At 34.4% G+C, this 14,602-nt stretch overlaps 4 protein-coding genes across 4 annotated transcripts; 3 read left to right on the forward strand and 1 right to left on the reverse strand. All coding sequences in view use genetic code 12, as the record gives it.

The window, feature by feature from the left end:
- Window positions 1-7: 7 nt before the first annotated feature.
- PVL30_001313 (uncharacterized protein) lies at window positions 8-703 on the reverse strand (the record flags this gene model as incomplete). The annotated part of the gene is made up of 1 exon (XM_001526463.1): window positions 8-703. One exon carries the CDS (start codon window positions 701-703, stop codon window positions 8-10), a length of 696 nt encoding a protein of 231 aa, XP_001526513.2.
- A 1,272-nt stretch (window positions 704-1,975) lies between these two features.
- On the forward strand, window positions 1,976-5,746 carry PVL30_001314 (uncharacterized protein; the record flags this gene model as incomplete). Its single annotated transcript, XM_001526464.2, has 1 exon — window positions 1,976-5,746. The coding sequence occupies one exon, from the start codon at window positions 1,976-1,978 to the stop codon at window positions 5,744-5,746; it is 3,771 nt and encodes a 1,256-aa protein (XP_001526514.2).
- A 2,110-nt stretch (window positions 5,747-7,856) lies between these two features.
- On the forward strand, window positions 7,857-8,678 carry RPS1 (ribosomal 40S subunit protein S1B; the record flags this gene model as incomplete). Its single annotated transcript, XM_001526466.2, has 2 exons — window positions 7,857-7,859; window positions 7,962-8,678. The coding sequence occupies 2 exons, from the start codon at window positions 7,857-7,859 to the stop codon at window positions 8,676-8,678; spliced, it is 720 nt and encodes a 239-aa protein (XP_001526516.2).
- Window positions 8,679-10,000: 1,322 nt separating this feature from the next.
- PVL30_001316 (uncharacterized protein) lies at window positions 10,001-14,146 on the forward strand (the record flags this gene model as incomplete). The annotated part of the gene is made up of 1 exon (XM_001526467.2): window positions 10,001-14,146. One exon carries the CDS (start codon window positions 10,001-10,003, stop codon window positions 14,144-14,146), a length of 4,146 nt encoding a protein of 1,381 aa, XP_001526517.2.
- Window positions 14,147-14,602: the final 456 nt, after the last annotated feature.

Here is a 14,602-nt window from a genome sequence, read left to right on the forward strand (position 1 = left end):
ATGAAGTTTATGTAGTATCTGTGCCCAAGCGACTATGGGATCGAAGGTAAGCTGGAGGTTCAAATAAATCTGGATAAATCTCAACAATTACACCATTTTGAGATATATGAGGAAAATTTGATGTTGTCATATCAGATATTGAGGAAATCTTTGAGTACTTTTCAAGTTTTGAACTGATTAAACACATTGGTGTACCAACTTTGTAATCTACACCCGAGATTGCTTCAATTATTTTATATTTTTTCCTCCATTTTTCAATTATGTTTTTTATTTTGGTAACAGACCAATCATCACTTTTTATGGCCCCCAATATCAATACTTGATCTTCTGTTTTCAAGAAACTTTCCAACACTGCTGCCTCTGCCTTTCCAAATTTTATTTTCAGCAACTGAATCATTGTAAATTTTAAGCTTTTAAACTGGAACCTTGTATAATTGATAGAGAAGGACCCTTTTGGTTTATTGTACCTTCTTGTCTCTTTAAGGAATTCATTTAGTTCAATCCTTGTTATAATCGCAGTCTCGACATTGTTTTGTACCGTATATTTGAATACTGATAGTGGCTCAATCAAATCCAACCAATCATTGTTTGAAAAATCATACACAAGAAACATCAGTGGTATAGTGACAGACCAGATGTATGGAAGCGTGTGGTCACCATGGGGTAAACTATATAATCTTAAAAATTTTGCATCGGTAGTCATTGTTGTATAGATATGCAGTTTTTAATTTCGTTAAACAGAAGATTTATTACAGTATTTATGTACTTCATTTACATTTTCAATTCTCTTGAATTCGTCTAAACCTGTCTATTATTAGTCGATTATAAATTTGATGAATATCTGAACTGAGGTGGATATAAAGTCCTTGTAGTTGTTTTCAAACTTTTGCTTTTCTCAGAATTGAGGAAAAAAAAAAATTGGGGGGGGGACTAATTCATGTTCTTTCTTCATAAACTAGAGTAGTGATTTAGGGGTGAAAATATGGCGTGATTTTTAACGCCATATTTGAGCCCTGGAATATGATGATGATGAATTACTACTGGGTAACAAGGATATGGACTTTGGCCACGCAGTAACAAATATGTTGAATAAATTTATGTTGGTTATGATTTATGGGAAATAAAAAACAGGATAAGGAAAAGTATAACCAATACTTCTTGTTGGTTTTATGTATGTACTATAGAAAATTTAAGATAAGCTTTTCATTTTCGCCTAGTTATTTAATCGCACGTGCTAAAAAGTACTGGCGCAATATCTTTTTGTTTGAAATATTACGATTAAAGCACACGGGGAGTTGAAATAAATTATGTTGACCCAATAGACGATAGATATGAAGCATTGCCAACAATTAATTTGAGGGATTTCTTTTACAGTGGTTGTTTATCAATCCTTTGGTTTCAATTGTTGATATATAACTACCATAATCCAAAACAGTGCAACTATTGATGTTTGACTATTTAATTGTTTTGAAGAACATTGCAACCATGCATCAAAAGAAATTGAAAGCTTAATATCGTCAATGGTATTTTATATATCACTAGTGGCAAATTGATAAGAAAAACGATTGAATTAATTGAAAACTATGAGCAAATGAACTTGAAGGGATACGTTAGGATACTTTTATACTACTTCGCCTGTCTTTTCAAGAACCACTTGAAACATAGGGGTAGAGTTTTGGTAATGTATTCAACAATGGGATTTGCACTATAAAGCAGTTTTAATATGCGGGATATAATTCGAAGCTTTCACATAGTAGGTATCAAGGGGCAAAAACTTTGAAAATTAGTGTTCAAAAGGTGATATTGAAAAGGGAGAGTGATGGAAATGAAGGGTAAGGATGATTTCCCCTTTTTCAAAATCTTCTTTTTACAATAATCTATAAAGTAACTATGAATTTGCCTTATTTTCAGCAATACCAGGTCAATTTATCAACTTTTAACAATTATACACTAATCAAATCATTATAAAAAAGATATGTCTACCAACGAAGCTGCTTTACTCGTATCTTATGATACACCCAATGGACCACAATCCATACCAATAACCTATTTGAATGACATATACGACACAGAAGACAAACGTGCTATCCCATTGCCATCATATTGTATTAAGAAAGTACACCACCCTGATGCTGACTTTACAATTGTATCTAAGAATATTGGTGGAAACAGGTTTAGAGATGCTTTGGCATATGTTGGTGATCATATAGCAATTACTCTTTTCTCAGAAACAAGTGAGAATTCCCTCCAATGCATATCCGATATGAAACATTTGATAATTATAAAACCAGAAAAGAAATCTAGGTGTGCAATTGTGGTCAATACAAAGGCGGTGAAAGATTTCAAAATAACAGGTCAGATGCAATTGTCAAATCAGGTTCTTGATCCAGTGATCAAAAGATGTATTGCGGATGTTACAGTCGAGATAGGTTCACTCAAGTTTACTGCAGTTTGTTGCTATATTGAAACTAACATTCATATGAATGTGACGAGGAAGTTGATTTTTTTAAATGAGTTGGATCGTCTTCTCAAAACAAAAGGTTCTTATATTGTTGGTGGAGATTTTAATTTTGGAAAAGGTCTTATAAAACCCAAGTATGATAGAGATGTTCCCGTTGTTCGAAAATTGAAAAAACTTGTTAAAAGTAAAAAAATGGTTGATGTTGGTCGTTTGCATTCTAATTACAAGAATGTAATCACAAATGTCAGTAGTTCCAATTATCGCCGAATCGATTATATTTTAATGAGTCAGTATTTGCTACAGAAAATGGTATCATTCAATATTGATTTTGATGGGTGCAGCAGTCATACTGTCTTAAAAACTTGCTTCACAATTGAAGATATCAAATGCACAGATCACATCTCCACAATTGATCGCGAAGAACTGATTGATTTGTTGCGTGAATATTGTATAATGATGAATAAGAGACGTATTCGTTATGTCGAGAATGAAGAATCCCATCCAGATGATGAAAATAATGATACTGAAGAAGAAAAAGCCCCCACACTTGATGAATTGCATTTGGTTGCTCAAGATTCGGACCTATCCGACGTTGAAGGTGGTTTGTACTCTGAAAAGAAAGATAAGTTGAAACATGACAATTACTTTCAGATTAATCAACAACATGTGCATTTATTAGGTTCGGAGGATACAGACGCGATTGCATTCAAAAAATTTGTTTTGAAAGCTGTTGAAAAAGAATCGTTTGATCAAGTTACTACCAAAGAATTGTATCAGTGCAACAAATCTTTTATTGTGAAACAAGTCAATAAATTCATGGAGATGAAAAGAGCAGGAAATAAGAAAGTGGCTGGTGTTAAACCTTCAATAGCTTGGGATATGATTTTGGTTCCTGGCTTGAACGAAGGACAGATTAACACACGATTTAATCGTCTTTTAATTAAAGAAAGAATCGTGTTTATGGATGGTAAATACAAATCAATTCCAGTTCGGTTGATGAGAACAAAGGGTACTGCAGTGTTTCTTCTCATCAGGGGAATAAATGAAATACATTTCGAAAAGATTATACCATGGTTAAAGTTGAAAAGATGGTTTCCATTTCTTGGAAAATTTGATATGCAACAATCCCATTCGTCGTGGAAATCACAGCACTGGATACCACGAGACGAAAATGGTAAATATCTAATTACCAACCGTCTTGAAGAAATAGCACGTGAAGACCAAAGGCTATCTGAAAAAGCAGATTGGGGCAAAAAAGAGCCAGCAATGACTGATTTTGGTACAATTCCTAATTCTTTTGACATTCATAAAGCTCTCCTTAATTCAATTAACATGTTTAGATCCGGCAATGTCATAAGGTGGTCTCAAATCCAAAAGTACTTTCCGACTGTTGGAACCAAACAACTTCAACAATGTTATGAGAATTGGAAATCGAATGAAATGATTGCTGAAGATGAATATGGTATTGAATACTTTAAAGGAGGGTTAGTGAACTATTTGAACAAACCTGTCAATGAGGAAGGAACTAACGAACTGAATGGGATTTTAGGTCATAAGTTGAATGAAAGTCGAGCCCGCGTAGGTTTGTCACCGTTAAATTTCAAAGCTGTAAATTTTCCTGAAAAATTTTTCACATCCAAGTTGACAAGAATTATGGAAAAACTTCAAACTGGTTTAAGAAGCTGCCCGCTGGATCACCTATTTATGGAAACGTGTTCATTTGTTTTTGAATTTTTAAACATTAAAAAGCAGTCTTTTGGAGTACTTCACAATATTCTTCGAAACTATATATATATTCGTTGCAGTGATAACATTGAATTATATAACATGGTGCGATTGAATTTAATTGATGTCCCAAATTTGAATGTTTTTGATGTAAAGTTTATTTACAAAAGGATGATTCATAATAGGGAAATTATTAGAATCAACGGTGAAGCCTTTAGACTTGGAAATTTCGAGGTCAATGATGAAATGAATTTCAGTGATGATAAACCTATGATAAATGAGATTAACAATAGAATTCAGGCAAATTTAAACATCAGTTGGAAGAATATTGAAAAAAATTCAGACTATAAGTACACGAGCGATCGATTTAAGAATAGGTTCGACAATTTGAAGGCTAATTTAAAGGTTATTGAAATCAAGGGAGTATGGCAATTTCATCAACGTTATTTTTTGAGAAATGGAGTAGAAAAAGAAGTTTCATCTGATTCAAATAGCGATGACGAAGCTCAACTGCAAAGTGTATCAATACAAGAAAGTGAACCTCCAAAAATTAAAAATGTTTCAACAGCTACTGATGCAATTAATCCGAATTCAAGCTGCCTGGATCAAAGTGCTTCTGATTACGAATCGAGTGATGACAACGCTACCCTAGCTGATTTCGGTGATTTAGATGTCAATGTCAAGGCTGCTGTAAATGTTGGAATGAAGGCAGCATTTAAAGCTGGGGTGAAGGCCACGTCTGAAGCTGGAATGAAGGCAGCATTGAGAACTGGAATAATTGCGGCATTGCAGTCTATAAGTACTACACAATCAAGATCAGAAGCAAATTCTGGGAATCCCATAATTCATAATAATTCGATTCAAGGTGACTCGCTGGCATCACAAGTTGAAAGTGATAGTGATAGTGACGCGTCGTTAATAGATTACACTCAATCACTGGATGATGAAGATGAAACTGGACCAATAGCAACACCCAAAACATCCAAATCTAGAAAGATTCAATCACTGGATGATGAAGATGAATCTGAACCAATAGCAACACCCAAAACATCCAAATCTAGAAAGATTCAATCACTGGATGATGAGGATGAAACTGAACCAATAGCAACACCCAAAACATCCAAATCTAGAAAGATTCAATCACTGGATGATGAGGATGAAACTGAACCAATAGCAACACCCAAAACATCCAAATCTAGAAAGATTCAATCACTGGATGATGAGGATGAAACTGAACCAACAGCAATATCCAATACATCCAATTCTGAAAAGAACCAATCACTGGATGATGAAAATGAAACTGAACCAACAGCAATATCCAATACATCCAATCGTGAAAAGAATCTATTGGCGCCACTGACAATTGTCCAGAGTTTGGTTGATGCTGAGAGCCTTGATTCATTTTTGTTTGAAACTATAGAAGGGAAGCGACGTAAATTGCTGCCTTTACCAAGTTATCGGGACTCTTCAGGGGATAGGTATAGTACTGCAAAAGAATCTTTTGATGAAAATTTTTCTCAAAAGACTCAGCAGTTTACTAACGAGAATAACCGAAGTTGAATTTGATGATGATGATGGTGATGGTTTTAGCGGTCACAATTTACATTTTTAATTGTCAAACGTCGAGTCCACTTGCACATAGTGTACGCTGTTGTTGTTGTGTGCTTACTTTTTTATAAGCTCTAGTGTCTTCAATTGATGTGGTAACCATGTGGTTCCTAATATCGGATATTTCCTGATAAGTTGTTAAATCAAAAGTTTTTTGGTGTACCTTTAATTGGCTGGTTGTGGATCATATAGCACTTTTTCTTTTTTTTTTTCTAGTTATTTTTTCTTCAAAATATACAATTTTCAAATGCATATCTTTCCTTTTTTTTTCCCTCTCTCTCTCTCTCTCAATTCTAGGTTATAAGCTTCATTCAATGCGTGCGCCAGATAAGTTGACTCTTTGATTGGGTAAAAAATGAGAATTGTGATGTGACAAGTTCTATTTCTATTTGTTTGTTTTCTTTGGTTTATTTGTATGAGTGGATTGGAGAACAAAGTGTGTTATATAAACACGAGCATAAGGAAAAAGCTTGATGCTCACTAAAACTCACTTCAATAACCTAAAAAAAAGAAAAGAAAAAAAAAATTCTTTGTAGAAGCAAGGTGCAAGCCAAGCAATTAATATGCTAATATATATCTTGACTAAACGGGTCGACTGACCCTCTGTATACTGATCAGAGTTGAGACAAGTAGTTCAAAATACCAATACCTACAATGGTTTGATCATCAATGTGTTGACCGTCTCTCCTTCTCTAACTATGTTTTTTTTTTTTTGGATATCTTTATTTCCAAAGTTAATTTTTTTTTTTCTCCTGCTAATGAAACATACTTTCATTTGATATTTACAAATTTCTCGTCCATTACACTCCTTCTCATTTCATTACATTTGTTCATTAATTGTATTGATCCATAACCATAAAGTTTCGTTTTTGCCACTAATTGTTGTACACGTTGAAATTTCTAACTTTAAATTCAATTTCCTTGGCCATAATAAAACTCTCTATTTGAAGAATTTCCACGAATTTAATGGTGATGATGGTTGAAAAATGAATTAATTGGTATTAAGTCGCTAACAAATTGGTATTGCCTTACTTATGTTTTCTTGTGCTACCATGTTGGGGTAAAAAAAAAAGGTTAAACGCTACCGGTTCCTCTTTGATAAAATGTACAATGTGTAATATTTTGTTTCCCCATTGAATATGACGAACGCTTCAAATGCTTTCTTTTTTATCTTTAAAAGAAATCGAATTTGATAGATTAATCAAGGGTCAAAGACAACAAGTATACAATGTATACCAGGATTTGGCGAAAAAATATATTAATTGCTTTTTATTGCAAGTATTTATAATCAATGTGGATTATCCTACCAGGCAAAGCAGGCAAAGAATGAAAGAGCAAGAAATTACTTTCTCTTCTTGTTTCAAACAAGCTTTCCACACTTGACGAAAGAAGAAAAAAAAAGTATAAAAAAAAAAACTTGTCCTTACACATTCTGTAAGTTTGATAATTAAACCAATCAGACAAAAATGGTCAAAACCATATTGGTAAGATTTCGGACCTCGTTATAATAAATCTATCTGCGCATTTGATGTTTTCACAGAAAAAAAAGAAATAAATAAAATAAAAAAATCACCAAAATGAACCTCCTCACCTCAGTCCTTTACTTTTCATGTAGCGCAATATATCACTTCACATGTAATTACTTCAATTCCTCCCTTTCTTGGAAATTGTAGATTTAATATAAACTTATAAATACTTAAATCTACAACGAACCTTTACGTAAAAAGAAATAAAGTGTAAATAAAAGGTTTACAAGAAATTATTCACTGCATATACAAATTACAAATTTGGCTAATTGCACTACTAGTGATATTACGTACATCTCCGTACTCAACCTCATTCTTATCATCGCGTGCAATGGTAGCGCTACCTTTTTCTTACATACGAGACAGAGAGTAGAGGAAAAAAAATTTTACTGGTAGTGTGTTTACCGATTTCTCAAATGTAAGAGACACAGAGAGCGAGAGAGAGACAGGAAGAAATAAAAAATTTTGCAAATTTGAAAAAAATTTTCAACTCGATTTCATATCAACCATCAACTTCAAACACCAAAATATCAACAATGGTATGTTCAAACCACCTCAAACTTGGTCAATATGTTCACAGGAACCTGTACTAACCCCTAAAACATGCAATTAATAAAAATAAAAAAGCTCTATCAAACAAGGGTAAGAAGAAGGTGAACCCTTTTGATCGTAAGCAATTTTATGACATTCAAGCTCCATCTACTTTTACCAATACTTATGTTGGTAAGACTTTGGTTAACAAGAGTGCTGGTACTTTTTCTAGTACTGATGCTTTAAAGGGTAGAGTTTTTGAAGTTAACTTGGGTGATCTTACTCTGGAGGATAATGCTTATAGAAAGGTTAAGCTTAGAGCTGATGAAGTTCAAGGTAATAAGATCTTGACTAATTTCCATGGTATGGATTTCACTTCTGACAAGTTGAGATCATTGGTTAGAAAGTGGCAATCATTGGTTGAGGCTAACGTTACTGTCAAGACTGCTGATGATTATGTTTTGAGAGTTTTCGCTATTGCTTTCACCAAGAGACAAGCTAACCAAGTCAAGAAGACTACTTATGCTCAATCATCCAAGTTGAGAGAGGTTAGAAAGAAGATGGTTGAGATTTTGACCAGAGAAGTTTCCAACTCAACCTTGTCTCAATTGACTTCTAAGTTGATTCCTGAAGTCATTAGTCGTGAGATTGAAAAGTCTACTCAAACCATTTTCCCATTGCAAAATGTTCACATTAGAAAAGTCAAGTTGTTGAAACAACCTAAATTTGATTTGGGTTCTTTGTTGGCTTTGCACGGTGAAGCTTCTGAGGAAAAGGGTAAGAAGGTTGCTGGTGGTTTCAAAGATGTTGTCTTGGAATCTGTTTAAACATTTTAAGTGAGTTTTAGTTTAATTGTCTCGTTTGAATATATATATATATATATATATATCAAGAGTTTTAGAATTTTAAAGAAGGAGGAGGAATAGAGGTAGTGATTTAATCTCTTTCTCTTTGTCTTTAAATTGTGTCAGTTACTCTCGCAAATTTTTGATGATTTTTTTTAAAGTACACTATTCAGAATAAAGAGAAAGCATTGCTTGGATCTGTATAACTTTTTTCCTTGATAATCATTAAAAAAGGAAACTAGAAAATTATAAGCTGGTGTAGAAGATTTTGAAAAGATGTGGCTTGTACTTGGTATTTCTTAAAAGTCCAGAATATAACCTTGCAAATATCGAGATTTGGATGGAAAAAAAAAAAAAAAAGAGACACGAGATGGAGTTGTAAGCAATTGCATCGCAAGTAGAATGTAATCAACCTTGGATGTGATCAACCGATTGTAAGTCATTTTACTCTAAAGAAAATAGAGAGATTTAATTCAAACAGATTTGAAAACATCTCCAAAAGTATTTGCATCTTGAAACATCCTGTATAATCTACACACCATCATCATATTAATGTATTGAATTAACTTAAACCTCCAATTTCTCTTTTCATCCCCCCTCAATGTATTTGTGACCTTTATCAACCATTTGACGTAAAAATGGACCAAAAAAAAAGAAAAATAATATTATCCAAATATGATAATCACGTGCTCAACTAATCTGAATGAAACTACAAATACTGCATCAACATTATTTTTTTTTTTTTTGTTTTTCAGAAAAAAAAAAAAAAGAAAATTTGTCATAATATGACCAGTTATTCAATAAATACTTGAATATAATCCTTAATCAAAACAGCCAGTTCCTTAATTGTATATCACCATCTTTAGCATCTCAGATAAACTCCATCAACCAATTGGATCTCCAAAAAAAACAAAAAAAGATACTTTGGATATTTATAAAGATTATCAGCCACCCGAAACAGAGTAGTATTGTTTGTTTCCCGCGTTTGGTACACAAAAAGGAAAATAAACATGGCAAGCAAAGCAAAAAATAAAAAAAAAAATAAAAATAAAAAAAAAGATTTGTCTATAATTCCCTCTCTGTTGTAAAAACAAAGGGATTTGAAATTGCTAAATCTACAAGATGAAATTCCGATTACATAGTATATGGAAAGTGCGAAACTGGAAAGGGTGAGTGGAAACTTATAAAAACTCAATTGTCTCCATCACTGTCACTATCACCATCACTTTTATAAAACTCAATTGCTTCCACCTCCACCTCCACCTCCATTTCCACTTCCATTTCCATCTCACCTCTAATAACATATGCAGAAACAAAAGGGTGCAGGTGCCGATGATGGGCACGTCAAAAAAGAAGATGTAAAAGATTACAATAAACAAGTGAGGTCCGATATAAACAATCAAAATGCCACCGCTGAGCAACCAAAACCCAAACCTCAAGATTCCAACTCCAAACACATTAGAGACAACACTACATTTTCATGGGAGCAAGTTGGTGGATGGGATTTAGACGAGCATCTGGACAAAAAGAAATTACTCAGAAATGCAAAGAATATTGAAGGATATATAGTTGACCATTTCTATGGTGACTGGTTCTGGAATACTAGTTTGATGTTGGGCACTTGTCTTTTCGCTTGGCTTGTTGCACGCTTAGGTGGTGGCATACTCTCATTGGGATTGGTTTTGCTCTTTACCAATTCAGTTTATAGGGCAGAGTTTCGTCGTTTCAATAGAAACATTAGAGACGATATGGCAAGAGTCAAGGCAAACAACAGATTGGTTAATGAATTGGAAACTATGGAATGGATGAACTCATTCTTGGACAAGTTCTGGGTCATCTACATGCCAGCATTGTCGGAAATAGTAATGTTTCAAGCAAATGAAGTATTAAAGGATCAAGCTCCAGGATTTGGTATTGAGAAATTATCCTTGGACGAGTTCACCCTTGGTTCAAAAGCTCCACGTGTCGATTCCATCAAATCTTATACTCAAAAGAGTCATGATATTATTGAGATGGACTGGGCTTTTTCATTTACACCAAACGATACAGATGATATGACCAAGAATGAAATCAAGAAAAAAATCGATCCAAAAGTTGCCTTGGGTGTTACTGTTGGTAAAGCATTTATTTCAAAATCATTACCAATATTGGTTGAAGATATGTCATTCACAGGAAGATTAAAAGTGAAATTGAGATTGTCACAAAATTTCCCACATGTCAAAATGGTTTCTATTCAATTCTTGGAAGCACCAACTATTGATTATGCATTAAAGCCAGTGGGTGGTGACACGTTTGGTATTGATATCATGTCATTTATTCCCGGTTTGTCCAAGTTTGTTAATGGTATTATCCATGCAACATTGAGACCAATGTTGTATGCACCAAACTCATTGGATATAAATGTTGAGGAATTACTAGAAGGCCAATCAAATGACTCAATTGGTGTAGTTGCCGTGACTATCAAATCTTGCAAAAACTTGAAAACGGGCCAAACAACAAAGCCAAAGAGTTTGAACCCATATGTGCAAATCAAGGTTTCCAATAACGGCAAGATTGACGAAAGAACAAAGACAAAGAAATTGATTAATGATCCAATCTATTTGGAAACAAAATACGTATTGGTGAATCAACTTGAAGGTAATTTCCTTAATTTCAACGTCTACAACTTGATTGAAGATAAGGCTGATGACCAATTGATTGGTAATTGCGAGTTCCCCTTGGGCGAATTGCTTCAAGAAACAAACCTTCCAGGTATTACAAAGAATATTATGGAAGGTGGCAAAGTCGTTGGTAAACTTGACCTTGATCTTAAATGGTTCCCTACAATGCAGCCAATCGAATTGGAAGATGGTACAAAGGAAGTTGTTACTGATTCCGAAGTTGGTATAATGAAACTTACATTACACGAGGCCAAAGACCTCGACATTTCCAAATCCGTTATTGGATTACTCAACCCATATGCTGAGATTTACGTCAATAATGAATTGGTAAAGTCGTGTCGTAAATTAAGACAAACCAATGAGCCATCATGGGAACAATCGTTTGAAAGTTTAATTACTCAGCAAACAGATACGGAAATCCAGGTTTTGGTGAGAAATACCGTTGATAACAGTATTGTTGCTAACCTCGATGTCAATCTTCAAGATATTGTTTTTGAAAGTGGTAGAGGACAGCAATGGTTCTCTTGCCCAGTAATCAGTCCAAACTCACCTGCTCCACAAATCAGCATTAGTGCAAGTTGGAAACCATTGGCAGTTGACGAAGAGACAAGCTCCAAATTGATTAGACCAGCTCCAATCGGTGGTATTAAATTACATTTGAGAGGTGCAAAAGGTTTAAAGAATCTTGAATCTGTTGGATATGTTGATCCATACGTTAGAGTGATTGTTAATGGAAAATTGCGTGCAAAAACAATCACATTTGCCGAAACTGTTAATCCGCAATGGAATGCAGCATATTTCTTGCCTGTTGCCAATCCCCACCTGCACTATTTGTTGCAAATAATGGATGCAGAACCAGAGGGTAAGGATAGATCTTTAGGAACAGCTGCAATTAATGTTTCTGACTTTTTGAGAAAGAATGATGAAGGCTACTGGTTGGGATACGACGGAGCAGATGAAATCATTGAGCAACCAGTCTTGTTTGAATCAGAACAAGTTGGATCCATCTTTTATTCCGTGTCATTCTTTCCAACAATTCCTGCTTACTCTTTATCAGAATTACACAATGAACAAGAGTATAAGGAACAACAACAATTGAAAGAAGAGAGGGAAAAGCGTCAAAGAGAAAAAGAAGAGAAATTATACAAGGAAAACCCTGGGGAATATGAATGGGTTGAAACTGAGGAAGATACCATGGCAGCACCGCCAAAGATTAAAATCAAATTGGAAGATGCTATCAAATATAGAGCTGGTGACATGGCTGTTCATTTACTTAGTGGCCACTTTGACAGAAATGATGTTTACGTTCAAACTCTTTTTGACGAGAATGCTCACCCTTCAGGTGTTTCCCCAATTGTTGAAAACAAAAAGATTGTAACCAGCTCTATTGGAGAAACATTTATTCGTGACTTGCCAAATTCCAAATTAATCTTTAGAATTACTAAAAAAGCAGAAGTGGTTTCTGCAAAGGATGTTATTTTCGAAAAGACATACGAAACAATTGAGATATATAAACAATCATTTAAAGAGCCAATATTACTCAACTTGGGTGGACGCAACTCCATTGAAGTGCAATTGGAGTATTTCCCTTCAGTCGCCAAATTGGCTCCTTTGGATACTGTTTTGGATGTGGGCAAGTGCAAATTGGAACTTATTGGTGCACACGATTTGAAATCTGTTGATACAAATGGTAAATCAGATCCATTGTGTGTTGTTAAATTGGATGGTGTTGAGATTTATAGGACTGATAAAAAGAGAAAGACTTTGGATCCATTATGGAACGAGGCTGTTCAATTCCCAATGATTTCTAGGTCTAGACAACTTTTGTTGGTTGAAGTATACGACTGGGATTTGACTCATGACGATGAATTACTTGGTGTTGCAAACATTGATTTATCAAATATACCTGCATTAACAACTACTCCATTTACTGTAAATTTGGATACTCAAGGTACTGTTGATTTGAGAGCTACATTCTTCCCTGAATATATTCGTCCACCATTGGATCCAAAGGCCATGATTCCTGTTAACTTGAAGGACATCTCTGATGCTCCAATGAAGGCAGTTGGTAGTGTTGCAGAACTCGCATCGAGTGCAGTTGGTACGGGATTGGGTGCTGCTTCTGATGGTGTTACTAAAGGACTGTCATTACTCAAAGGATTTAGAAGAAAGAATAAAAAGAGTGGTCATGAAGGTGACTCTGAAGAGCAAGACGAAGAGCATAACGAAGGAGGAAATGAGGGAGGTGAAGAGCAGGATATTCCTGAAGAAGAAAAGGAGTTTAGAAAGACTCAAGATGCCGAAATCTCCAGTATCGTTGCTGCTCCAAATATCCGTGAGAATCCACTTCCACCACCTCAAAAGCCAGCAATGATGGGTCACAACAGGAACTCGAGTGTAACCACTGATGTTTCGAGTTTTGCAGCTAGTAGTATTGGTGGTGAAGGCGTTACGCCAGGCCGTCTTACAATTGTAGAAGCTCAAGGTTTTTCTAGTAACGCTTTGGAAATCAAGGCGGTATTAAAGACCAGTACAAGAGACAAGACTTTGATCAGAACCAGAGCTACAAAGAAACATGATGGTGTATTTAAATGGAACGAAAGTGTTCCTTTCAAATCAGCAACCACGGGACAAATCTTACTCTATGTTAGAGAACACCACACTTTTGGCAAGAGTGTTGGTGTAGGAGAAGCTCTTATCGAACTTGCTGACAACACCAATGTCAATGAGAACATCACCATACCAGCTGGTAGCGGAGCTGTTGTTGTCAACTTGAAGTATTTTGTGTAACCTTGATATTAGTATAACTTTTTGTATTTTTTTTTTAAGTATTGTATAACTATTAATATTGTGCGTCCTCAGTACTGTATAATATATATATATATATATATATGTATGTATAAATATATCTCATAGTAATTTTGTTCATTTACTGAATATTGTTCTAACTTGCTTGAGCACAAAAATAAAAAAAAAAAATTCAACAGAGGCAAAATCCATGAGCAGAAAAAATAAAAGCAAACAAAAAAAAATTAAATAAAAAAAAAAACAAAAACAGAAATTTGTTTTTAGTTTTAGTTTTTTTAATCTTAGTTTTTTTTTTGAGAGAGATTCAAAAGTCTCAGTCACAGATGGTCACGTGTACCAATTTTGTAGGTCTTTTCAAGTTTCGCGACCAAAAACGTAGATATGTATTTTTTCTATAGAAAAATTAAAGTACACAACCAACCATCAAACTACTACACC

The sequence above is a fragment of the Lodderomyces elongisporus genome, chromosome 2 (genome assembly GCF_030384665.1).
Source record: "Lodderomyces elongisporus chromosome 2, complete sequence".
Classification (NCBI taxonomy): Eukaryota; Fungi; Ascomycota; class Pichiomycetes; order Serinales; family Debaryomycetaceae; genus Lodderomyces; species Lodderomyces elongisporus.